Source organism: Nicotiana attenuata, chromosome 2 (assembly GCF_001879085.1).
Source record: "Nicotiana attenuata strain UT chromosome 2, NIATTr2, whole genome shotgun sequence".
Taxonomy (NCBI): domain Eukaryota; kingdom Viridiplantae; phylum Streptophyta; class Magnoliopsida; order Solanales; family Solanaceae; genus Nicotiana; species Nicotiana attenuata.
In genome coordinates this window covers 71,507,530-71,534,372 of record NC_031990.1, presented here as the reverse complement: position 1 = coordinate 71,534,372, position 26,843 = coordinate 71,507,530, and the positions used below count along the sequence as shown (strand labels likewise).

Genomic DNA, 26,843 nt, shown 5'->3' with positions numbered 1-26,843 from the left:
CCTTACCGTGTCAACGACATGTTCCTCATCAGAACCATCAGGAGTTGTCTCTCGAACCTATCGAGGATATTGCCTATCATGCATCGGTGTGTCGCCATTCCCCTCATTGTGGGTGTCACTGATTGAGTCCTCGAAATGAGGCTGATCTCCTCAAATCTCGGGGTTGTGCATGTTGTTTACAGTGTTATCTGCCATTTCTTATGATTTTTTCTAAGACAAAATAATCAAAACATGTTAGTAAAAAGGCAAGGATCAACTTAATTGCACGACTGTCTAGGCCCTACAGTGGGCGCCAAACTGTTTACCTATAAAACGGTACAGTTGAATTTATACGTGGTTTCTAGACAGGTAAATTAATTTAATCCTGAAATAATAAAATAATCGAAGAATTATGCAATACGTAGCCTTAAAATGTAGGCGAAATGGCAGAAGCAACAGTTTCGGGAACAAGGTTTCCGGGCACAACAATAATGAAATCAAAAAGCTATAAAGTGAGATTGTATTAAGCTTTATATAGAATGTAGTGTAAGTTTTCCAGAAAATTCCTCCCCCTTACATGATAGTTGAGCTCATGATTTATAGCTACGTCTAGGGAAGGAGGTCCTAGGATCATGCCCCTCTTTAGTGTCAATTATAAGGGTCATTGATGAAGATGTAACCGTGAGCATAAATGCCAAATTTCTTATAATGGGCAATCGTATTTAATACCATGAAATATTCCCTATTAAATGCTATCGGGCGAGGAGTATTTATTACGTCCTTATGAGCGTTATTCTCCCCGGTAACATACGGAACAGTTGCCTTCGGTCTTGGACATTGCCCCCTTAGGTTCCACGTGTCCCTTTTTTGGCGACCATGTGGCATTGCATATTTTATCCTATACAATTTTAATATTCAGATGTGTATTCAGATTTATATATCTTAATCTTAATATACATCTTGATATTCAGATGTGTATTCAGATTCAGACGTCTTAATCTTAGAAAAATAAATAAGGACTAACCCCTTACGGGGCATTCCTGTCAATCACCCGCAAGCCACATCACTTTGTTGTAAGTCCACTTTCATACCTAAAAATTTGAGGCCTATTAATTCACATTGTTGACACCCAATTTTTCTCTATATATTTTCAATATGCAAAATAACTTCAAAATGGTATATGTATGCATACATGCATATGTCCAAGTGCTTCATTACTTTTCCTTAATTTTAAAAGATTTTTAAATCTATTTATTCTCCTATTTTTATCCATAAAAATCCAGTAATTGTTTACAAAAATTATCACTTTGGTGATCCACTTATTGCACTTTTATATTTATGCTAAAATATAGCCAAGGGAATTTTTGCATATTTTTACAAATTTATTTAGTATTTTTAAAGCTAAGTTGCATATAATTGCAATATTAGCCTCTTTTAAGAGTTAACTGCGTTTATATTCATAAAATTAGGTCTAGTATTTTTAAATAGTTAATTATGTGCTATAAATCATTTTAGTACCTTTAATTTATTTCCAGAAATTATTTATTATTTTTTATAAATCAAATAGGAAAAATTGGCTATTTAAATGTTAGCCCAATTTTATTTCGATTGTAGCCTAATTTTGACCCCAATTTTAATCCCAATTACCCCGGTCCGATTTTTATTTAACCCCGACCCAATTACAATCAAACCGACCCATGCCCGCATCCCTACTTACCCGTTTAAATCCAGGCCGTTGATCATTCAGATCAACGGCCAAAAATCATCCTTGCCTTAATTAATTCTAAACGACCCCTAAACCCTATCATTTCTCACCATACGCCGTCTCTGAATCCCTCTTCTCTCAAACACTCTCTGCAACACCCCCAAACCCTAGCCGCCGCCACCCTAATCCACCTTAATCCATGGCCTTCCGAGGTAATCTGAGACCTATACCTGCCTTCCATGGCTTCTATGTGTTTGGTTCTGTGGTCTAATGACCAGACTTTGAAGGGATTTGGTTCAGTCGTTGCTCGATGACCTTTCTCCAGTCATCCTTGACCTTTCTCCGGCCAACCATGGCCATTCGAGTCAGATCTTTGACTCTCCTGGTTAGATCGGTAACTTTCAAGGCCTGTCTCGTTGCTTTTGGGTTTTTCTGAAACCCTAATCTCTAAGACTTATTCGATTTCTTTCAGATCTACCTTAGATCTACGCTTGTCATGAACTTCTTTAACTTTGCTTTCAAAAAGGACTCTTCATCTTTTCCGATTAGGGTTTTCCTTCAAGTTTTTCTTTTCAAAATCTTTTCTCTGATTTTAATGTGTCTGTGATTTTACTATGTTTTGTTCATGTTATTCTCCTATCTGAGTTTAGCATGTTAAAAAAACTAATTTCTTTTGGGTTCATTCGAGTTTCTGAAGCTGTTTGCTAAGTGTTTGTTTGATTTATTTGTTTATCATCTTTAAACTCGATTGATGTGGAAAACCCTAATTTCCTTTTGGTTCATTCGAGTTCTGAAACAGTTTGTTAGATAAGTGCTTGTTTGGCTAAGTTCTTGTTCGATTTATTTGATTATCATCTTTTAAGCTTGACTAGTATTGAAGGAACCTATGTCTTTGGGTTTGAAACTGTTCGTTTGAATACCTGACTCGATTTGAAAGTTCCTTGTTTTAGAACCTCTTTTCTTTATGTGAGTCCTCTGATTCTGGGTTTTTACTATCTTTAAAACTCGACTATGCTTGAAACCCTGACTTTTCAAAAGGTCTTTCATCTGTTACTGTGAGACCCTTTACATGCTTCTGATACTCTATTTTTTCTTCACTATTGATTCAATGTGACTTGACCTACTTGAGTATTATGCTTGGAATGTTTGCTATCTACTGAACTTTGTGCTACAATTCCATGCTGTTTCTTTTGCCAATAGGTTTGGCCTCGCATATCTAGTGTTTGTTCACTCTATTTATATGCTGAGGATCCTTCTTTGATTGATCTTCAATCTTGGGACTGATTTCAAACTTTTCTTTTGTGAACTCTAATTTCTCTCGCCTGTTAAAGTTAATTGATTCCTGTCCTTATTTTGCCTTGTTGAATCTTTTCCAGAATAAGTGTATCTCTATACGTGGACTCTATTGCTTACTTAATGTTTTAGTACTTCTTTTATGGTAATAATCAGTCTGCCTACAAACTGATTTTCTTTCCTTATTTTGAATCTGTTAGCCCCGTTAAACAAGTGATTCCTCAATTAAAGGGGAATCACTTGGTTGATTGATTCTGACTATTGATTGTTTCCATATTTGTATTGAACTTTACTTATTGCCTTATTTCTCACATGTTTTCAAAACTATAAAAACCCACGCCCTCTTCTTTCAAAGACACGAACACAAGGAATAAAATACTTGAATTCCGACACACACTCCACTAAAATCTCTCTCTTTTCTCTGTTGCTACTTGTATTGCTGCCTTACCTAGTCGGCTGAAAGTCAAGGCTAGGCTGTGGGAAGCTTGCTTACTTTTCTCTGCATTTGCATCTTTACTGGTATGTTCTAATTAATTTTCAGCATCAACAACAACATGTTTCTTTACTATTTCTTGCACCCTTGTTTGTTTCCTATTTGTATTTAATCAAGTTCCATTGTTAAGCATGCTGTAATCTGCCCTTTCAATTCTGAATTAATGCTTTCTTTTGAATTCTGTCAGTCACTTATTATGGCTTATGAATCCTAAACCCCAATCCCCAATGTGTTTGGTATCTGTGGTTGGTTTGGAGCATGACAACATTGGACATTGCTGTGCATGACCCAAACCTGATCCCCCTGGGATCATAACCTCCATGTCCCCTCTATATGTTGTGTGTTCTGATTGGTTTATAGGCATGCCAACACCTTCTATTGCTGTGCATACCCAAATCTGATCCCTGCCTAAGGGTATATGCTCTTTGCAATATATTCCCAAACCCCTGACCCCTTTGTATGAAATTATGAACTCTGTGCTTTACCACTACTGTTTTCCCATCATCCCTTACCCCTTCCGTTCTCCCCTCAGTTTTTAAATCTCTATTCCTGCACTTCCACCATGTTCTTAGACTTATGTTCTGCCCCTCTTGTGTGAGCCTTGCCTTGGGACCATGAGCTCCCTCTGAACTTGGACACATAAGGGCTGGCCCTTCCACACTGCACTCATCTCTATCTGGTTCTATGAACCTGGGTGTAAGCACTGCCCGGGGTCCTTTGAGACCCTTAGGGAATTCTGACACACCCAGGTCTGAGAAAGGCTTTGAAACATGGCATTTTGAGGTGGTTTATTCCCTAACTCAGAGAGGAAGTCAAGAATCAGGCTTCCTCTGGTTGTAACTTCTTTTTATTTTTTTTATTTTGATGTAATTCATTATTTATGGTTTGTAATAATTTGTAATAAACACACGGGGTTGTCTAGTGGAAAAGGGATGGGTAATATGCATGCTCAAGGTTAGAAAACATGTCGATAGGATTTGTGTTTTGAATGATTCAATTCTGCATTTAAAAAGCATGCCTATAGGACTGGTTTTAAATCCTGCGTGTTCAATTCTGCATTTAGACACCATGTCTATAGGATTTATTTTAAATTTTGCATGTTCAATTTAACATCTAGATAACCTGCCTATAGGACTTTATTTAAAATTCTGCACGCTTGTTACCACTTAGACATCATGCTCTAGGATCTAAACGGCTATAAGCGAGTATCATGTTCATAATGTTAAAATCAGTATAATGTATAGAAATCATGCCTATAGGAATTCCCAAGTAAAATCCTGCCTGTTTCCATTCTACATTCAACTAGATATCATGCCTATAGGGGTTAAAATCATTTAGATATCATGTCTATAGGGGATTAAAATCAGCAATAGTAGATACCATCATCTGCAGAATCTGAAACTAGTCTAATTTAAAATCAGTCTATTCTGAACCCGTTTTTAAGTAACCCAATCTCCTTATTTAACACGGTTTAGCAAGCATGCCTATAGGATCTCAAACCGTTCGTTTTTTAAATTTGTTATTGCTCTGCCACATTCTGAATTGGTAATAGATATCATGTTCATAAGATCTCACTCAAACACTTAGGCAAACCTTAGGTAATAACAACAAATAAAACTGAGCCCGCTTCTGTTAACTAGTAATTGCTACAACCAGCAGGCAGGCCTGATTCAGACTTCTTATTTGAGTTACATAATAAATTGGTCTGCTTCAACAACTTAAACTCCCTTTTGACTTAGTATTTTTGGATTCAGACCCTGATTGTTGTTTGAGTCATGCTATTTGGTTGCTTTGCTTGAGGAGGTATACATGAGCCTTCAGTGTTTACGTGCTTCCCCTTTTAATGTGTTGTCCTATGTGTTTTGTATGTCGCCTTAGCTTTTTCACCTTTGAAACCTCAAGGTAAGCCTAATATCCCTCCCCTTTAGGACTAGTAGTCCTAAGTGCCTCCGGGACTGATAGGAATGGGACGGGTAATGCAATAAGGGTCGAGACCAATCCGCGCTTTAGTACCTTAACGGGTAGGAAGGGTAGATATGGATATGATGATCGGTGCGCTAATACCACGTGTGGCCCCTCTTTTGAGGAGTGATTACTGGGTATTGCATTGATGTAATCCATATTATAAATAAACCTAGGACCCCCCATCCCCTCTCTTTCTTTGCCTTTAAAGCATTATGACTTCTTTTCAAAAATCAGCTTTTTTTTATGATTGCTCTATTTTACTTCCAAGAATTTGTGTATTAAAATACCCTCTTATTTGAACCTTATCTGCTTACATGTTAATTTCACCAAATTCAGAAAGAACTATCTGGCCGAACCACACTAGTGGATCCTGAGGGGTGCCTAACACCTTCCCCTTAGGATAATTTCAAGCCCTTACCCTATCTCTGGTTATCAAACAAACTCAGAAGTGAACCTTGTTGGTGTCCTAATGCACCATAAATCATTAGGTGGCGACTCTTCAAAAATGCAAAACCCAGTTCCCAAGAGGAATGAGTTGTCCCATACGCAAATGTCATAAACCCGATCTCCCGATGCAAAGAGGGAAAAAGGGGGCGCGACAGCATGACGACTCTACTGGAGATTTTTAGACTTTTACCATTTCAGATTATTCTTGTGATTTTGTACCTCTCTCTATGTGCAATTATCTGTTTATATTTCCTTTAGCATTCAATTTCTTCTTTAAAAGCAAAACTGACATGTCTCCCTTGTTTTTATTCCTTTATTGCTTTAAATTATGAAACTGCTGTATTTATCGCTTCCTTAATGTGCAAATACATGTCAACATAATTTCTTTTAATTATTGCATAATCATGCTCAACATCATACTCCACTCGTGCCAAAAACAAATACTATAGCAACGCTTATAATGAGTGGTTGCGCTCTTCCTATATCATCACCCCCTAAATTCGGAAAGGCATATTTGCGGTAAAACTAGTCGATCAGCGGTGCAGTCGACAGTTCCGAGCCTTCCCCCTTGAGTTGTCCGCTCAAGGGTACCAGTCTAAAACCCCATAGAAACCTTACTCTGTTTAAATTGTGCATGCATCATGGTCAAACCTAGCCGGATCAGTTATGTTGTCCACATAATGATCCTTTAAGATAGCCCTGTCCAAAGTCCACCGGGTTTCCCTAAACCCAAACGGACATCATCACGTTCTGTGCATTTATTTGGAGAACTAAATGCTTCATGCTAATTGTTGATGTTAAATAGTCGAGTCTGGTGGGGGTAGGGTCTAACCCTTCTGTTTTGCAGAAAATGAGGCACGAGGTCCCCAATTTCGGTATGATTAGCACGCCCCCACTCTTGCTAGACCGGTGGAGGAGTCTTCCATAAAATGACCAAATCAATGAGTGGAAAGAGAGGGCCGCCAAATCTAGCGAAAAGTTGGAATATCTGGAATACAGTCTGCTGGAATTGGAAGGAAAAGTGAGGAAGAGAGTCACCGACTGCCAGAACGCTGAGGGAAACGAAGGGGAACACCTGGCGAAGGCATTTTTACTTGTGAACCTACACGAACTGGAGGATTTGATCAACGAGAGCATTCAACCCGAGGAAGGTCCTTCTGGGACCAAGTAGATAGGAATTTACTTTTTTTCGCTTTATGAATGTAATAAGGCCAATGGCCATTAGTGATTTTTATTTCTTGCTTATTTAGTATCGTTTTGGGGATTCGTCTATTTTTATCAATAAAATGAGGCATTTAGCATTCCAAGTTCTCCAAATCAATTTGTCGCTAGGCCTACCTCGGGCACAACGAGTTTTCCAAATTAGGACACGCTTTACATTCCTGCACTACATGTTTAAATATTGCAATACTTTTTATAATCCTCACTAACTTGATTACCTTTTGTTTTATTTTTTGTTTTATTATTACCCTCCCTAAAGGTTAGTTCGTGCACTCTGGCATGATCATCTTAAGCAGAGAGGCACATCTCAAGAATTGGACCATCAGTACCACCAGAGCCCGACGAGCCTCGGGGTAGCAAGGCTAAAACAAGCATTATTCACTGTTTTATTTACTGAATGATTTTCTTTTCACATTCTTCAATTTCCGCAATAAGATCTTCAATGTTCAAAACAATTATTCAATTTATCAAAGCATGTTTGATTTTTTTCCAATGAACTAATATTTATTTCTATCGTTTTCCTCCTTACTTTACCAATACAGCATTACTATTACTTATCTTGATGAACCAATGACTGTGACATGCAATGAGACAACGCGACAAACGGACATTAATTCACAAAAAGATGACATACCTGATGAGATCGTCAAAGAAGTTGAGAACTTTGAGAACAGACCTAAGTCCAACCTGGACGAAACCGAGATTGTTAACTTGGGAGATGCAGAAAACGTCAAGGAAACACGAATCAACGTTCATTTATCGCCATCAGAAAAGAAGAAATACACAGAATTTCTAAGGGAATATGAGGACATATTCGCCTGGTCGTATGATGACATGACTGGTCTGAGTACGTCTATTATAGCTCACAAACTGCCAACCGATCCGACATGTCCGCCGGTAAAGCAAAAGCTCAGAAAATTCAAGCCTGATATGAGTTGGAAAATCAAGGAAGAAGTCACTAAGCAAGTCAAAGCTAAGGTTCTCAGTGTAGTAGAATACCCGACATGGTTAGCCAACATAGTGCCAGTGCCAAAGAAGGACGGGAAGGTCAGAGTCTGTGTCGACTACCGGGATCTCAACCGGGCCAATCCGAAAGACGACTTCCCTTTGCCGAACATACACATCCTGATTGATAATTGCACCAAGCATGAACTGCAGTCATTCGTGGATTGTTTCGCCGGTTACCATCAGATCTGGATGGATGAAGAAGATGCTGAGAAAACGACTTTCATTACGCCGTGGGGAATGTATTGTTACAAGATAATGCCGTTCGGCCTGAAGAATGCAGGGGCCACCTACATGAGGGCCATGACTAACATTTTCCATGATATGATACACAAGGATATAGAGGTATATGTGGACGATGTTATTGTCAAGTCCAAGAAAGCCGCCGACCACACAAAAGATCTTGGGAAGTTTTTTAACAGATTACGGAGGTACAACCTGAAATTGAACCCCGAAAATATACATTTGGGGTTCCTGCTAGGAAGTTGCTTGGGTTTATCGTGAGCCGTCGAGGAATAGAACTGGATCTATCAAAAGTCAAAGCCATTCAAGAACTACCACCGCCAAAGAACAAAAAGGACGTGATGAGTTTCTTGGGAAGACTCAACTACATCAGCCGGTTCATAGCACAGTCCACAGTCATCTGCGAGCCAATTTTTAAGATGTTGAAGAAGGACGCCACTATTAAATGGACCGACGACTGTCAAAAGGCCTTCGACTTAATCAAGGAGTACCTCTCAACACCACCAGTCTTGGTCCCGCCTGAGCCAGGTAGACCCCTATTACTCTACCTTGCGGTGTTGGACGGAGCTTTCGGTTGTGTTCTGGGGCAACATGATGAAACAGGAAGAAAGGAACAGGCCATCTATTATCTCAGCAAGAAGTTCACTCCATATGAGGCCTGGTATTCTCTTTGGAGCGCACCTGCTGTGCTTTGACTTGGGTGGCTCAGAAGCTAAGGCATTACTTCTGTGCCTATACTACATATCTCATATCAAGGATGGATCCTTTAAAGTACATCTTTCAGAAGCCCATGCCCACTGGCAAGCTAGCCAAGTGGCAAATCCTGTTGAGTGAGTTTGATATTGTCTACGTAACTCAGAAAGCGGTCAAGGGACAAGCACTGGCAGATCACATTGCTGAAAACCCCATGGATGGAGAATATGAACATTTGAAAACATATTTTCCCGATGAAGAGGTATCATTCATAGGAGAAGACATTGCAGAATCCTATGACGGTTGGAGAATGTTCTTCGATGGAGCAGCAAACTTCAAAGGAGTTGGCATAGGAGCAGTCTTGGTGTCAGAAATCGGTCAGCATTATCTGGTGTTTGCCAAACTCAGGTTCCCCTGCACCAACAATATGGCCGAGTATGAAGCCTGTATCTTAGGGCTCAAGATGGCCATTGACATGAACGTGCAAGAGTTGCTAGTGATCGGAGATTCAGATTTACTCATACATCATGTGAGGGAAGAATGGGCAACCAAGAACTCCAAGATACTCCCGTATCTACATCATGTACAGGAATTGAGAAAGAGGTTCACAAAGACGGAATTCCGACATGTTCCCAGAATCCAGAATGAATTCGTTGATGCATTGGCTACCCTGTCATCCATGATACAACATCGCGATAAGAATTTCATTGATCCCATTCCGGTGAAAATTCATAATCAGCCAGCTTACTGTGCCTATGTTGAAGAGGAAGTAGACGAAAAACCTTGGTTCCATGATATCAAGGAATATTAGGCGAAAGGAGAGTACCCGGAGCCTGCCAATCATACTCAAAAGCGCACACTTCGGAGGTTGTCTAACAATTTCTTTCACAGCGGAGGAATCCTGTATAGGAGGACTCTGGATTTGGGATTATTAAGGCGTGTCGACGCAAAAGAAGCACCCAAGCTGCTAGAGGAAATTCATGCTGGGACCTGCGGTCCACATATGAATGGTTTTGTTTTAGCAAAGAAGATACTCCGGGCTGGTTACTTTTGGATGACTATGGAGACAGATTGCATCCAGTATGTCCAGAAATGCCATCACTGTTAGATTCATGCAGACATGATAAGAGTGCCTCCAAGTGAGCTCCACACAACAAGCTCACCATGGCCATTCGCCGCCTGGGGAATGGACGTCATTGGACCAGTCGAGCCTGCTGCTTCCAACGGACACAGGTTTATCCTAGTAGCGATCGACTATTTCACCAAGTGGGTCGAAGCAGCATCTTACAGAGCAGTAACTAAGAAAGTCGTGGTAGATTTCGTCCGCGACCGTATTGTTTGTCGATTCGGTATCCCAAAGTCGATCATCACTGATAATGGCTCCAATCTCAACAGTGACCTAATGAAAGGTATGTGCGAAACCTTCAGGATTAGCCACAAGAATTCCACAGCCTACACGCCTCAAATGAATGGAGCTGTGGAAGCCGCTAACAAGAGAAGATATTGAGGAAAATGATAGAAAAGCATAAACAGTGGCACGAGAAGTTATCATTTGCTCTATTGGGGTATCGCACCACAGTCCGTACATCAACCGGGGCAACCCCTTATATGCTGGTTTATGGTACGGAAGTCGTCATTCCCGCCAAAGTAGAAATTCATTCCTTAAGGATCATACAGGAAGCTGAGCTTGACGGCGCAGAATGGGTGAAAAGTCGTTATGAGCAACTAGCTCTTATAGACGGAAAGAGGATGAACGCAGTTTGCCATGGTCAACTCTATCAGAACAGAATGTCCGGAGCCTTCAACAAAAGGGTCAAGCCAAGACAGTTCACACCGGAACAGCTGGTATTAAAGAAAATTTTTCCGCATCAAGATGAAGCCAAAGGGAAGTTCTCTCCCAACTGGCAAGGTCCGTACATGGTTCACCGGGTTCTGACAGGAGGAGCCCTCATACTTGCAGAAATAGATGGAGAAGTTTGGCCAAAGCCGATTAATTCAGATGCAGTCAAGCGCTACTGTATGTAATCTTTATGTTTTCCCTGCATGATGTAATTGAACTACGCCTGACCCGATTCCCATTTAAGAGGGGATACGTAGGCAGCCCTATGGGTTCGGTCACAATTAAATAAAATTTTCATTTTCCCCCGAAATCGGAAACTAGGGCAGAATTTTGAGGAGGACCCTCAAAATTCCGAAGCAATTTCAGTCGAATCGTCGCAAGCAACAGTCAGAAGCACCAACCCATTAAACTGGGCAGAATTTTGAGGAGGACCCTCAAAATTCCATAGCAAGAGAGGTTGCAATGTCTTGAACCACGTCACAGTCGTCGGTTCATCTAAAAGTTATTCTTAATTATATACTTATGTCATATTTTTACGAAATCATGCATGTTTATTACTAAAATTGCCTTGTTTAGCAACGCTAACCCATTGATACATGCAGTATCACCAGATCAAAGCCACAGGTCTAGCAGAGCCAGCAGGGATACGAACTAACCTTCCCCCTTTTATAAAACTCACTATTTTTCTTTGGATGCAGGCACTTGGATTGCGAAATCATCAAACATACTATACACTCATGAGACAAACATTGTTTAGGAATACAACTCTCAAGACCGTTGCACTTACCCACATTTTCTATCCACACACATCAGCGACATTCCGTGTGTCACAATGTCCCCAGTAGTCACAATATCGCAATCCGCTATCAGCTAAGAAAGCTTCCTTACCATTTGCGTTTTATTTCTTGTATAAGGCTACCATTCTGCCTTCCGAGACTAAACGGTGTCTCCATCTGCATTTCTGCATTGCATAAGGCTACCATTCTGCCTTCCGAGACTAAACACTGTCTCCATCTGCATTTCTGCATTGCATAAGGCTACCATTCTGCCTTCTGAGACTAAACACTGTCTCCATCTGCATTTCTGCATTGCATAAGGCTACAATTCCGCCTTCCGAGACTAAACACGATCTCCATTTGCATTCCTGCATTGCATAAGGCTACCATTCTACCTTCCGAGACTAAACGCTGTCTCCATCTGCATCTACATGGCTGAAAGATCGCCACATAATGCATCTGCATGGCTGAAAGATCGCCACATATTGCATCTGCATGGCTGAAAGAATGCCTCATACTGCATCTGCATGGCTGAAAGATTGCCTCATACTGCATCTGCATGGCTGAAAGATCGCCACGTACTGCATCTGCATGGCTAAAAGATCGCCTCATACTGCATCTGCATGGCTGAAAGATTGCCTCATACTACATTGCATGGATGAAAGATCGCCACATTTGCACGGCTGAAAGATCTCCACATTGCACGGCTGAAAGATCGCCACATCGCACGGCTGAAAGATCGCCACATGCTACTGCATCCTTCATGGACTGAAATATTTCCAAATTATCCAAAGGCGTCATCGTTCGGAGGCACCATCCTCATAGCCCTAGAACACCATGTCATGGCCTGAGGATCCCTTTCAATCTTTTGCATATCATTATTCAAAGGCATCATGGTTCGGAGGCATCATTTTCATAGCCCGAGAGCATCATTTCATAGCCTGCGAATCCTTTATTACACGCTTCATGGCCCAGGACGTCATGGTTTAAGGACGTCATCCTAACTGTCCGAAGACATCATTCATGGCCCAACGGGAACTTGCATCATGTCTAATTTTATGCACAATATACGCTTGTATTGTTTCTATTTGTAGGTAAAACCGGCATGCAACGGCCGTCCCGGTAGGAGCCCGCTCCAGTGCCCGCAGCCACATCGAACCTAACCATTCCAGTAAGCCACTCACTCGACCAGCCCAAAATATTGCGTCCGTTCTTGGAAAATACCCCTCGGCATACTCCGTCGACGGATTCTGAACTACATATGGCCTGATTCTTGTAAAACCAGGGATATGTAGGCAGCTCAAAAGCCAGGGTCCGGCCTGAACCTCTCCCAAACCGTTTCGCTCGGTCAAAATTGGCCATCATATCTTTACTCGAAAACTCTTTCATCATTCTCGGGTAAAGAGGGGCAGCTGTTGACACCCAATTTTTTCCTATATATTTTCAATATGCAAAATGACTTCAAAATTGTATATGTATGCATACATGCATATGTCCAAGTGCTTCATTACTTTTCCTTAATTTTAAAAGATTTTTAAATCTATTTATTCTCCTATTTTTATCGGTAAAAATCCAGTAATTGTTTCGAAAAATTATCATTTTGGTGATCCACTTATTGCACTTTTATATCTATGCTAAAATATAGCCAAGCGAATTTTTGCATATTTTTACAAATTTATTTAGTATTTTTAAAGCTAAATTGCATATAATTGCAATATTAGCCTCTTTTAAGATTTAACTGCGTTTATATTCATAAAATTAATTCTGGTATTTTTAAGTAGTTAATTATGTGCTATAAATCATTTTAGTACCTTTAATTTATTTCCAGAAATTATTTTTTATTTTTTATAAATCAAATAGGCAAAATTGGCTATTTAAATGTTAGCCCAATTTCATTTCGATTGTAGCCTAAGTTTGACCCCAATTTGAATCCCAATTAGCCCGGCCCAATTTCTATTTAACCCCGACCCAATTACAATCAAATCGACCCATGCCCGCATCCCTACTTACCCATTTAAATCCAGGCCGTTGATCATTCAGATCAACGACCAAAAATTATCCTTGCCTTAATTAATTCTAAACGACCCCTAAACCCTATCATTTCTCACCATACGCCGCCTCTGAATCCCTCCTCTCTAAAACACTCTCTGCAACACCCCCAAACCCTAGCCGCCGCTACCCTAATCCACCTTAATCCATGGCCTTCTGAGGTCATCTGAGACCTATACCAGCCTTCCATGGCTTCTATGTGTTTGGTTCTGTGGTCTCATGACCAGACTTTGAAGGGATTTGGTCCAGTCCTTGCTCGATGGCCTTTCTCCGGTCATCCCTGACCTTTCTCCGGCCAGCCATGACCATTCGAGCCAGATCTTTGACTCTCCTAGTTAGATCGGTAACTTTCAAGGCCTGTCTCGTTGCTTTTGGGTTTTTCTGAAACCCTAATCTCTAAGACTTATTCAATTTCTTTCAGATCTACCTTAGATTATGCTTGTCATGAACTTTTAAGCATCTTCTCGAAGCTTCTTTAACTTTGCTTTCAAAAAAGACTCTTCATCTTTTCCATTAGGGTTTTCCTTCAAGTTTTTCTTTTCAAAATCTTTTCTCTGATTTTAATGTGTCTGTGATTTTACTATGTTTTGTTCATGTTATTCTCCTATCTGAGTTTAGCATGTTAAAAAACCTAATTTCTTTTGGGTTCATTCGAGTTTCTGAAGCTGTTTGCTAAGTGTTTGTTTGATTTATTTGTTTATCATCTTTAAACTCGATTGATGTGGAAAACCCTAATTTCCTTTGGGTTCATTCGAGTTCTGAAACTGTTTGTTAGATAAGTGCTTGTTTGGCCAAGTTCTTGTTCGATTTATTTGATTATCATCTTTTAAGTTTGACTAGTATTGAAGGAACCTATGTCTTTGGGTTTGAAACTGTTTGTTTGAATACCTGACTCGATTTGAAAGTTCCTTGTTTCAGAATCTCTTTCCTTTATGTGAGTCCTCTGATTCTGGGTTTTTACTATCTTTAAAACTCGACTATGCTTGAAACCCTAAGTTTTCAAAAGGTCTCTCATCTGTTACTGTGAGACCCTTTGCATGCTTCTGATACTCTATTTTTTCTTCACTATTAATTCAATGTGACTTGACCTACTTGAGTATTATGCTTCGAATGTTTGCTATCTACTGAACTTTGTGCTACTATTGCATGCTGTTTCTTTTGCCAATAGGTTTGGCCTCTGTAACGACCCGACCGGTCGTTACACCCTTTTGAACCCCATTCCCCTAAATAAAGCCTCCCGTACTTGCTTTATCTAATTTACGACTTGCGGGGGCGATTGGTTCGGGGATTGGAAGAGTTTTGAGTAAAAATATGCCCATTTGCTTCTTTTAGATTTCTTAGAAAGACCAAGTTTGACTTCGGTCAACATTTTGGGAAAACGGACCCGGATTCGAGATTTGGCAATTTCTGAGGGTCCCTGGGAAAATATGGGACCTGGGCGTATGCCCGGAATCGAATCCGAGGTCCCTAGCCCGAGTAATGAATTTTTATCTAAAATTGTTTAATTGAAGCTTTAAGGAATTAAAGAAACTAAGTAATCATTGATTCCATAGGTATCGGGCTCGGATTTTGGCTCCGAAGCTTGGTACAGGTCCGTAAGGTCATTTAAGACTTGCCCATAAAATTTGGTGTCAATCCGAGTAGTTTAAGGGCGTTTTGACCTGTTAGAGGAGAATTTAGAACTTAAGGATTCAATAGTTTGATTCATTTAGTTTTAGGGGGTGATTCTAAGATTTAGCGTTGTTTTGGGAGTTCCGAGGATTCGAGTAGGTCCGCCTCATGATTTCAGACTTGTCGGTATGTTCGGGCGGGGCTCGGGAGCCCCGAGCGTCAAATAATCGAGGTTCGAGCGAAGTAGAAAAACTTAGAAAGTGCTGAGTCTGCTGCTTCTGTCATAACCGCATCTGCGGTTCTAGGACCGCAGAAGCGGTACCGCAGATGCGGTCCGGAATCCGCAGAAGCGGTCAGGGGCAGCTCAGGCAAAATCGCAGATGCGATCTTGAGACCGCAGAAGCGGTCCCGCTTAAGCGGCTATATGACCGCAGAAGCGGTCCAGCCAATTTGGGCCAAGACCGCAAAAGTGGCCCAAAACCGCAGAAGCGGACATAGCTGGGAGCAGACCCTTCATTTAATACGAACTCAAACCTCATTTTATCATTTTTCACTCTACACTTAGGCGATTTTGGTGGTTCCAAAGAGAGGGTTTCAGCATATTATTGCAAGGTAAGTAATCTCCTTCCATTATAAGTTAAATTACATGAGCATTAGGTAGATTGACACTAAAATTTGGTAAAAATCAAGGGTTAGAGCTAGACCTATGGTTTTAGCAAAAACTAAGATTTAAGCATGGAATTTGTTATAAAATGGACTAGAAATCATATATTATTGATCCTTAGGTTGTAGAGAACAATTTCCTTCGAAAAATATCGGAATCCGGGCGCGTGGGCTCGGGGTCGGAATTTAGGAAACTTGTGGGAAAGGTTGGGAAATTACTTAAATAGTTAGAATTCGGCCTTTTAAGCCTTTATTGACTAGTTCTTGCCTATTTTAACTAGTTTGCGATCGTTCGGCTTCGAATTAGGAGCTTGCACTTGTTCTTGATATCGGGAGCGCGCTTTGGAGCGAGGTGAGTCTCCTTTCTAACCTTGTAAGAGGGAAATGTCCCCATAGGTTTAATAATTGAAGTAGTTGCCATTGTATTCGGGGGCTATGTACATACTAGGTGACGAGAGTCCGTGTGTAGCAACTATTATGCTAAGTACGGGTAGTTTAGGACCCATGAGCATGCTTTACGTGATTTTCTAGTATAATTTATTATCTTGGATTTATATGAACCCGTGTGACAAAGAAGAAAGGATTGGAAAATGAACTAAATCCATTGGCACTTTAAAAAGGAAATAATTGGCATCTCTTTGTATAGTCACCCTCATATGCGTATTGATTGTTGTTGTTGCTTGACTATGAACTTATTTATATTTGACCACGTCGCATGGATGATTTGCGAGCGGGGTAATAGATGCATCTATAGGCGCACCGTCGACCCTCGGCATGTGCACAGTTTATTTCTGTTGGTTCGGGCCGTCGCCTTGGCATATTTGCGCATGCTTATATAGCTTTGCCTGAGAATGTTAAATGTTGATATTGCCTTCCATAGGCTAAAATGAATTGATAAATGTAACTATAGAACTTGACTTGCCAGGATTTTAGTGAGGTTATGAATTACATATCTGTTGTAAACTGTTGTGCATCGAATACTTCTTTATTGTTGAAATCATACTTAAAATATTATTTGACCCTAGTGAGTATCAAGTCGACCTCTCGTCTCTACTTCTTCGAGATTAGACGGGATACTCACTGGGTACATATTATTTATGTACTCATGCTACGCTTCTGTACTTAAATGTACAGGGTTTGAGGCAGGTGGATCTGGTCATTTCTCTGGTGCGCAGTCGTGAGCAGGCGTGGGACTTCTATGGTGAGCTGCTTCTCCCTTCATTGTCGATCCGTAGCCGAAGAAGTCTCTCTTTTGTATTTCTATTTCTGTCTATTTAGACTCAGACAGTAGGATAGATGATATTCTTTTGATTGTATATTCTACTAGCTGCCCGTAGCTTGTGACACCAGGTTCTGGCACACACTTTAGTAGATGATCATTTTTGGGGTTGTGTAATTACTCTATCGTAGTTTTTATCTCTTTTGGGTTAAATTTCCAAGTTGAGTGTTTACTCCGTGTAATTCTAATTAAAAGTAACATAAGCAAAATAGTAATATTTCGAAATGGCTTGCCTGGCACGGGTGTCAGGCGCCCTCACGGCCTATTGCTATGAAGAAAAAATGGGTCGTGACAACATGGTATCAAAGCACTAGGTTCACGTAGGTCTCACGAGTTATGGGAAAACCTGGTAGAGTCTTGTTGATCAGTACGGAGACGTTTGTATTTATCTTCGAGAGGCTATAGGGTATTAGGAAAGACTACTCTTTATTCATTTCTTGTCGTGCAGTGCTGAGAGTACTAAATTTCCCTCTTCTATTCTCTCAGAGATGGTGAGAACTCGTACCGCCGACGTTCCGGACCCGGGAGGAGCTGCTCCCCCCATTGCTAGAGGCCGAGGTAGAGGTCGGGGGAGGGCACCAGCCCGTGGTAGGGGGCGAGGGCGTCCCAGAGCCATTCCAGTTACACCACCGGCAGATCCTGTGGGGGACCCTATTATTGAGGAGCAGGGCGAGGTGCCCGCAGCTGAGCCTACCCCGACGGATTTCATGACAGCACCGGGATTTCAGGAGGTCATGGGCCGCATGCTACGGTTCATGGACACTATGACTCATGCTGGTTTATTTCCAGCAGACCCAGCCACTTCCCAGGCAGGAGGGGGGCCCAAACCCCTACTACTCAGGCCCCAGGCCATGCAGCTGCAGTATATAAGACTCTGTGTGCACTACCCGCAGATGGGGCTCAGCCAGTTGCTGCAGTGGCACTCCAGCCCAGGCCAGCTATGGATGGTGACCCGCAGAAGCTATTAGACAGATGGACAAGGCTTCACCCCCCGGTATTCGGGGGTGAGCGTCATGAGGATGCCCAGGACTTCATTGACCGGTGCAGGGACAGGCTGCACAACATGAGGATATTGGAGTCGCATAGTGTTGACTTCACTACTTTTCAGCTAGAGGGCAGGGCCCGTAGGTGGTGGCAGTCCTATTTTCTTTACAGGCCAGCGGGTTCCCCTCCCATAACTTGGGGTGAGTTCGTGCAGTTATTCTTGGACAAATACATTCCGCCCTCTGAGAGGGAGGAGCTGCGGTACCAGTTTAAGCAGCTCGAGCAGGGTCAGATGTCTGTGACTGACTATGAGGCGAGGTTTTTGGAGTTGTCCCGCCATGCCCTCATGATACTTCCTACGGATGCAGAGCGGGTGCGGAGGTTTGTCACGGGGTTGCAGCCAGGGATTCGGTTTAGTATGGCTCGAGAGGTGGAGATGGGCACAGGGTATCAGCTAGTGGTTGAGATTGCTCACCGGATTGAGGGGTATCGCCAGAGGGGTAGAGAGCAGATACAGCAGGATAAGAGGGCTAGGTTCTCCGGTGAATTCAGGGGTGCCCCAGCGAGGGGCAGAGGCCAGCTTGGGAGGGGCCAGTCTAGTAGGGCACCAATTTCAGCACCACCACCTGCTCGGGGGCCTCCAGCACGCCCCTATTTCAGTGCTATGCCAGAGACTTCCTACCGCCCGCTAGCTACTCAGGGTTCCTCCGGTGGGTATTCGGGTCAGCAGACTCAGACTCCAGGGCAGCAGGCCATGGTGCCTAGAGCGTGCTACGAGTGTGGAGATCCGGGTCACCTGAAGAGGACTTGCCCCAGACTTCGGGGTAAGGCAGTACAGCAGGACCAGCAGCCCCAGACTCCGGCACCAGCGACCCAGCCACCTAGAGGTGGAGGGCAGACGGGTAGGGGCCGGCCTAGAGGTGGAGGCCAGAAAGGGAGAGGTCAGCCAGTTACTCCCCAGCCAGGTGGGGGCCAGGCAGCCGGCGCTTCAGTCAGATTCTATGCTCTTCCAGCCAGGCCAGATGCATTAGCCTCAGACGTCGTCATCACAGGTATTATTTCCGTTGGTGGCAGGGATGCTTCGGTATTATTTGACCCAGGGTCTACTTATTCATATGTATCGTCTCTGTTTGCTCGCTTTCTGGTTGCTCCTCCTGAGCCTTTGGGTGTTCCTGTTCATGTGTCCACTCCTGTGGGCGAATCTGTGATTGTGGATCGGATTTACCGGTCCTGTGTGGTCACTTTCTGTGGTTTCGAGACTAGAGCAGATCTTTTGTTGCTAGACATGATCGATTTTGAGGTCATCTTGGGCATGGATTGGCTGTCACCATATCACGCCGTCCTTGATTGCNTTGCGGAGTTTAACTTACGTCTAACCTGCCTCACCGGGGGTTGGAATGGGTCGACGTTCAGCTTGTGCGCGGCGATTTCTTTCAGGATACCCGGCATATCTGCATGGCTAAAAGCGAAGAAGTCCGCGTTAGTAGTTAAGAATTGATGAAACTTACATGGTTCTTGGAGCTTGCAGCCGATGTAAGCTTTTTTGCTGAGATTGTTTCCATCTAATTGGACGGGGTCGAAGTCTTCTATGGTTGATTCAGCGGTTTTGACCGCATCGGGATCTTTGATGACGTCCTCGTTCGGTCTCGACCTTGTTGATTGCTCTACCTCTTTTTCTTTGTCTTTCATTTGCTGTGTGACCGCAAAGTCTAGAGCTATGCGGTAGCATTCCCAGGATGTGCACTATTCCCCTCTTATTCTGAATATTCCCCATGGGGATATTTCAGTGCTATGCCAGAGACTTCCTACCGCCCGCTAGCTACTCAGGGTTCCTCCGGTGGGTATTCGGGTCAGCAGACTCAGACTCCAGGGCAGCAGGCCATGGTGCCTAGAGCGTGCTACGAGTGTGGAGATCCGNTGCGTAGCAACTATTAGTGCTAAGTCCGGGTAGCTTAGGACCCATGAGCATGCTTTACGTGATTTTCTAGTATAATTGATTATCTTGGATTTATATGAACCCGTGTGACAAAGAAGAAAGGATTGGAAAATGACCTAAATCCATTGGCACTTTAAAAAGGAAATAATTGGCATCTCTTTGTATAGTCACCCTCATATGCGTATTGATTGTTGTTGTTGCTTGACTATGAACTTATTTATATTTGACCACGTCGCATGGATGATTCACGAGCGGGGTAATAGATGCATCTATAGGCGCGCCGTCGACCCTCGGCAAGTGCACAGTTTATTTCTGTTGGTTCGGGACGTCGCCTCGGCATATTTGCGCATGCTTATATAGCTTGCCTGAGAATGTTAAATGTTGATATTGCCTTCATTAGGCTAAAATGAATTGATAAATGTAACTATAGAACCTGACTTGCCAGGATTTTAATGAGGCTATGAATTTCATATCTGTTGTAAACTGTTGTGCATCGAATACTTCTTTATTGTTGAAATCATACTTAAAATATTATTTGACCCTAGTGAGTATCAAGTCGACCTCTCGTCTCTACTTCTTCGAGATTAGACGGGATACTCACTGGGTACATGTTGTTTATGTACTCATGCTACGCTTCTGTACTTAAATGTACAGGATTTGAGGCAGGTGGATCTGGACATCATTCTGGTGCGCATTAGTTAGCACGCTTGGGACTTCTACGGTGAGCTGCTTCTCTTTCATGCCGATCCGCAGCCGATGAAGTCCTTCTTTGTACTTTTGTTTTCTGTCTATCCTGATTTAGACAGTAGGATAGTAAATTATTCTTTTGTGTATATTCTACTAGTCGCCCGTAGCTCGTGACACCAGGTTCTGGCACACACAGTAGTAGACATTTATTTTTGGGTTGTATTGTTATTTTGATACATTATGATCTTTACTGGTCTTATCTTTAATTCGAAAAATCTATTTTTGGGTTGTATTGGACAGATATATTCCACCCTCTGAGAGGGAGGAGCTGCGGTACCAGTTTGAGCAGCTCGAGCAGGGACAAATGTCTGTGACCGACTACGAGGCGAGGTTCTCTGAGTTGTCCCGCCATGCACTCATGATACTTCCTACAGATGCAGAGAAGGTGCGGAGGTTTGTCGTAGGGTTGCAGCCCGAGATTCGGTTCAGTATGGCTCGAGAGGTAGAGATGGGCACAGGGTATCAGCTAGTAGTCGAGATTGCTCGTCGGATTGAGGGGTATCGCCAGAGGGGAAAAGAGCAGATACAGCAGGATAAGAGAGCTAGGTTCTCCGGCGAGTTTAGAGGTGCCCCAACTAGGGGCAGAGGTCAGTTTGGGAGGGGCCAGTCTAGTAGGCCACCAGTTTCAGCACCACCACCTGCTCGGGGGCCTCTAGCACGCCCCTATTTCAGTGCTATGCCAGAGACTTCCTACCGCCCGCCAGCTACTCAGGGTTCCTCCGGTGGGTATTCAGGTCAGCAGACTCAGACTCCAGGGCAGCAGGCCATGGTGCCTAGAGCGTGCTACGAGTGTGGAGATCCGGGTCACCTGAAGAGGACTTGCCCCAGACTTCGGGGTAAGGCAGTACAGCAGGACCAGCAGCCCCAGACTCCGGCACCAGCGACCCAGCCACCTAGAGGTGGAGGGCAGACGGGTAGGGGCCGGCCTAGAGGTGGAGGCCAGACAGGGAGAGGTCAGCCAGTTACTCCCTGCCAGGTGGGGGCCAGGTTCAGCCAGATTCTATGCTCTTCCAGCCAGGCCAGATGCATTGGCCTCAGACGCCATCATCACAGGTATTATTTCCATTGGTGGCAGGGATGCTTCGGTATTATTTGACCCAGGGTCTACTTATTCATATGTATCGTCTCTGTTTGCTCGCTTTCTGGTTGTTCCTCCTGAGCCTTTGGGTGTTCCTGTTCATGTGTCCACTCCTGTGGGCGATTCTGTGATTGTGGATCGGATTTACCGGTCCTGTGTGGTCACTTTCTGTGGTTTCGAGACTAGAGCAGATCTTCTGTTGCTGGACATGATCGATTTTGAGGTCATCTTGGGCATGGATTGGCTGTCACCGTATCACGCCGTCCTTGATTGCCATGCCAAGACAGTCTCACTAGCCATGCCAGGGTTGCCGAGATTGGAGTGGAAGGGGTCCACAGTTGATATGCCTAGCAGGGTTATCTCCTTCCTGAAGGCTCAGCACATGGTTGCAAAGGGGTGTTTGGCTTACTTGGCTTATGTTCGAGACACCACCGCAGAGTCTCCGACGATTGATTCAGTGCCAGTAGTCCGAGAGTTCGCCGATGTATTTCCTTCTGATCTTCCTGGTATGCCTCCGGATCGTGATATTGATTTCTGCATTGATTTGGCCCCGGGCACTCAGCCTATATCTATTCCACCGTACCGTATGGCTCCTAAAGAGTTGAAGGAGTTGAAGGAGCAGCTAGAGGAGTTATTAGCAAAGGGGTTTATCAGGCCCAGTGTGTCGCCTTGGGGCGCACCAGTGCTATTTGTGAAGAAGAAGGATGGGACTATGCGGATGTGCATTGATTACCGCCAGTTGAACAAAGTCACCATCAAGAACAAGTACCCGTTGCCTCGTATTGATGATTTGTTTGACCAGCTACAGGGTGCTAGGGTGTTCTCTAAGATTGACCTGAGGTCAGGGTATCATCAGCTGAAGATTCGGGACTCGGATGTTCCGAAGACTGCATTTCGGACTAGATATGGCCATTATGAGTTCCTAGTGATGTCCTTTGGCTTGACCAATGCACCAGCAGCATTTATGGATCTGATGAACAGGGTATTCAGGCCTTATATTGATTCCTTTGTTATCGTCTTCATTGACGACATCTTGATATACTCACGTAGCCTGGGGGAGCACGAGCAGCATTTGAGAGTAGTGCTTCAGACCTTGCGAGAGCAGAAGTTGTATGCTAAGTTCTCCAAGTGCGAGTTTTGGCTTGAGTCAGTGGCATTCTTGGGGCATATTGTGTTCGGAGAGGGTATTAAGGTAGATCCCAAGAAGATTGAGGCAGTTCAGAGTTGGCCACGACCCACTTCAGTGACCGAGATCAGGAGTTTCTTGGGATTAGCGGGTTATTACCGGCGATTTGTGTAGGGTTTTTCATCCATTGCCTCACCCTTGACTAGACTGACCCAGAAGGGTGCCCCATTCATTTGGTCCGATGATTCCGAGGAGAGCTTTCAGAAGCACAAGGCAGCTTTGACTGCGGCACCAGTTCTTGTATTGCCTTCCGGTACGGGGATGTATACTGTGTATTGCAACACCTCACGCGTTGGTTTGGGATGTGTGTTGATGCAGGAGGGGAGAGTTATTGCTTATGCCTCGCGTCAGCTGAAGATTCATGAGAAAAATTACCCTGTGCACGATCTGGAGATAGCAGCGATTGTTCATGCTCTTAAGATATGGAGGCACTATTTGTATGGGGTGCCTTGTGAGGTTTACACCGATCATCGCAGCTTACAGCATTTGTTCAAGCAGAGGGATCTCAATTTGAGACAGCGCAGGTGGCTTGAGTTACTGAAGGCTATGACATTACCATTCTTTATCATCCGGGCAAGGCGAATGTGGTCGCGGATGCCTTGAGCAGAAAGGCGGAGAGCATGGGTAGCTTGGCATTCATTCCAGCGGAGGAGAGGCCCCTAGCTCTGGACATCCAGTCCTTAGCTAACAGGCTTGTGAGGTTGGACATTTCAGAGTCCAGCCGAGTTCTAGCATGTGTGGTTGCTCAGCCCTCGTTATTGGGGGAGATTAGGGCCTGATAGTATGATGATCCCCATTTGGCGGTTCTCAGAGATACGGTACTTCAGGGAGGTACCAAGTAGGTTTCTATAGGCGAGGATGGTGTTCTGCGACTCCAGGGTCGTCTATGTGTTCCTAATGTTGATGGTCTGAGGGAGAGGATCCTGGAGGAGGCACATAGTTTGCGGTATTCTATTCACCAGGGAGTCACGAAGATGTATCGGGATCTGAGGCAGCATTACTGGTGGCGGGGGATGAAGAAGGACATAGTGAAGTATGTGACTAAGTGTTTGAATTGCCAGCAGGTCAAGTATGAGCATCAGAGGCCAGGTGGCCTACTTCAGCAGATGCCCATCCCAGAGTGGAAGTGGGAACGCATCACCATGGACTTCGCAGTTGGGCTACCGCGGACTTTGCGAAAGGTTGATTCGGTGTGGGTCATTGTGGATAGATTGACCAAGTCGGCCCATTTCATTCCAGTGGCGACTACTTATACAGCGGAGAGGTATGCTCAGATCTATATTCGGGAGATAGTCCGGTTGCATGGTGTGCCGGTGTCCATCATATCAGACAGAGGCCCTCAGTTTACTTCCCATTTCTGGAGAGCCTTGCAGAGTGAGTTGGGACTTGTGTAGAGCTTAGCACAACATTCCATCCTCAGACCGACGGACAGTCGGAGCAGACGGTACAGATTTTGGAGGATATGCTTAGAGCATGCGCGATTGATTTTGGAGGGCAGTCGGATCAGTTCTTGCCCTTAGCGGAGTTTGCATACAATAACAGCTACTAGTCCAACATAGAGATGGCCCCGTACGAGGCTTTATATGGTAGGCGTTGTCGTTCTCCTATCGGGTGGTTCGAGCCTGGTGAGGCTAAGATACTTGGCATAGATTTAGTACAGGATGCCTTGGATAAGGTAAAGTTGATTCAGGAGAGGCTTCGCACAGCTCAGTCTAGAAAAAAGAGCTACGCGGATCAGAAGGCACGGGATGTATCATTTATGGTGGGCGAGAAGGTTCTCTTGAAAGTCTCGCCCATGAAGGGCATTATGAGGTTCGGGAAGAAGGGCAAGTTGAGCCCAAGGTTTATTGGCCCCTTTGAGGTGTTGAGCAGAGTTGGGGAGGTGGCTTATGAGCTTGCCTTGCCCCCTAGTTTATCAGGAGTTCACCCAGTCTTTCATGTTTCGATGTTTCAGAAGTATCATGCCGACCTATCCCACGTGTTGGACTTCAGCACCGTTCAGCTAGATGAGAGCTTGGGCTATGAGGAGGAGCCAGTTGCTATTATTGATAGACAGGATCGCCAGCTGAGTCCAAGAAGATTTCTGCGGTAAAAGTCCAGTGGAGGGGCCAACCGGTCGAGGAGGCGACCTGGGAGTCCGAGGAGGGCATGCGGAGCAGATATCCCCACTTATTCAGCAGTCCAGGTACTTTTCTATGTCCGTTCGAGGACGAACGTTTGTTTAAGAGGTGGAGAATGTAACAACCCGATCGATCGTTTCGCCTTTTTGAACCCCGTTCCCCTAAATAAAACCTCCCGTACTTGCTTTAACTAATTTACGACTTGCGGGGGCGATTAGTTCGGGGATGGGAAGAGTTTTGAGCAAAAATATGCCCATTTGCTTCTTTAAGATTTCTTAAAAAAAGACCAAGTTTGACTTCGGTCAACATTTTGGGAAAACGAACCCGGATTTGCAATTTGGCAATTTCTGAGGGTCCGTGGAAAAAGACGGGACCTGGGCGTATGCCCGAAATCGAATTCCGAGGTCCCTAGCCCGAGTAATGAATTTTTATCTAAAATTGTTAAATTGAAGCTTTAAGGAATTAAAGAAACTAAGTAATCATTGATTCCATAGGTATCGGGCTCGGATTTTGGCTTCGAAGCTTGGTACAGGTCCGTAAGGTCATTTAACACTTGCCCGTAAAACTTGGTGTCAATCTGAGTAGTTTAAGGGCGTTTTGACCCGTTAGAGGAGAATTTAGAACTTAAGGATTCAATAGTTTGATTCATTTGGTTTTAGGGGGTGACTCTAAGATTTAGCGTTGTTTTGGGAGTTCCAAGGATTCGAGTAGGTCCGCCTCGTGATTTCAGACTTATTAGTATGTTCGGGCGGGGCTCGGGAGCCCTGAGCGTCAAATAATCGAGGTTCGAGCGAAGTAGAAAAACATAGAAAGTGCTGAGTCTGCTGCTTCTGTCATAACCGCATCTGCGGTTCTAGGACCGCAAAAGCGGTACCGCAGATGCGGTCCGGAATCCGCAGAAGCGGTCAGGGGCAGCTCAGGCAAAATCGCAGATCCGATCTTGAGACCGCAGAAGCGGTCCCGCTTAATAGGCTATTTGACCGCATAAGCGGTCCAGCCAATTTGGGCCAAGACCGCAGAAGCGGCCCAAAACCGCAGAAGCGGTAAATGCTCCGCAGAAGCGGAAATAGCTGGGAGCAGACCCTTCATTTAATACGAACTCAAACCTCATTTTATCACTTTTCACTCTACACTTAGGCAATTTTGGTGGTTCCAAAGAGAGGGTTTCAGCATATTATTACAAGGTAAGTAATCTCCTTCCATCATAAGTTAAATTACGTGAGCATTAGGTAGATTAAACACTAAAATTTGGTAAAAATCAAGGGTTAGAGCTAGACCTAGGGGTTTAGCAAAAACTAAAATTTAAGCCTGTTTGTTATGAAATGGACTAGAAATCATATATTATTGATCCTTAGGTTGTAGAGAACGATTTCCTTCGAAAAATATCGGAATTCGGGCGCATGGGCCCGGGGTCGGAATTTAGGAAACTTGTGGGAAAGGTTGGGAAATTACTTAAATAGTTAGAATTCGGCCTTTTAAGCCTTTATTGACTAGTTCTTACCTATTTTTAACTAGGTTGCGATCGTTCGG

The 26,843-nt window shown here is 43.7% G+C and overlaps 1 protein-coding gene and 1 pseudogene across 1 annotated transcript; both read left to right on the top strand.

Moving 5' to 3' along the window:
* LOC109220915 (glutenin, high molecular weight subunit DX5-like) lies at nt 423–20,181 on the top strand. The gene is made up of 6 exons (XM_019385388.1): nt 423–451; nt 18,052–18,266; nt 18,615–18,845; nt 18,939–19,298; nt 19,775–19,779; nt 19,960–20,181. The coding sequence occupies exons 1-6, from the start codon at nt 423–425 to the stop codon at nt 20,179–20,181; spliced, it is 1,062 nt and encodes a 353-aa protein (XP_019240933.1).
* On the top strand, nt 21,288–25,362 carry LOC109220904 (annotated as a pseudogene).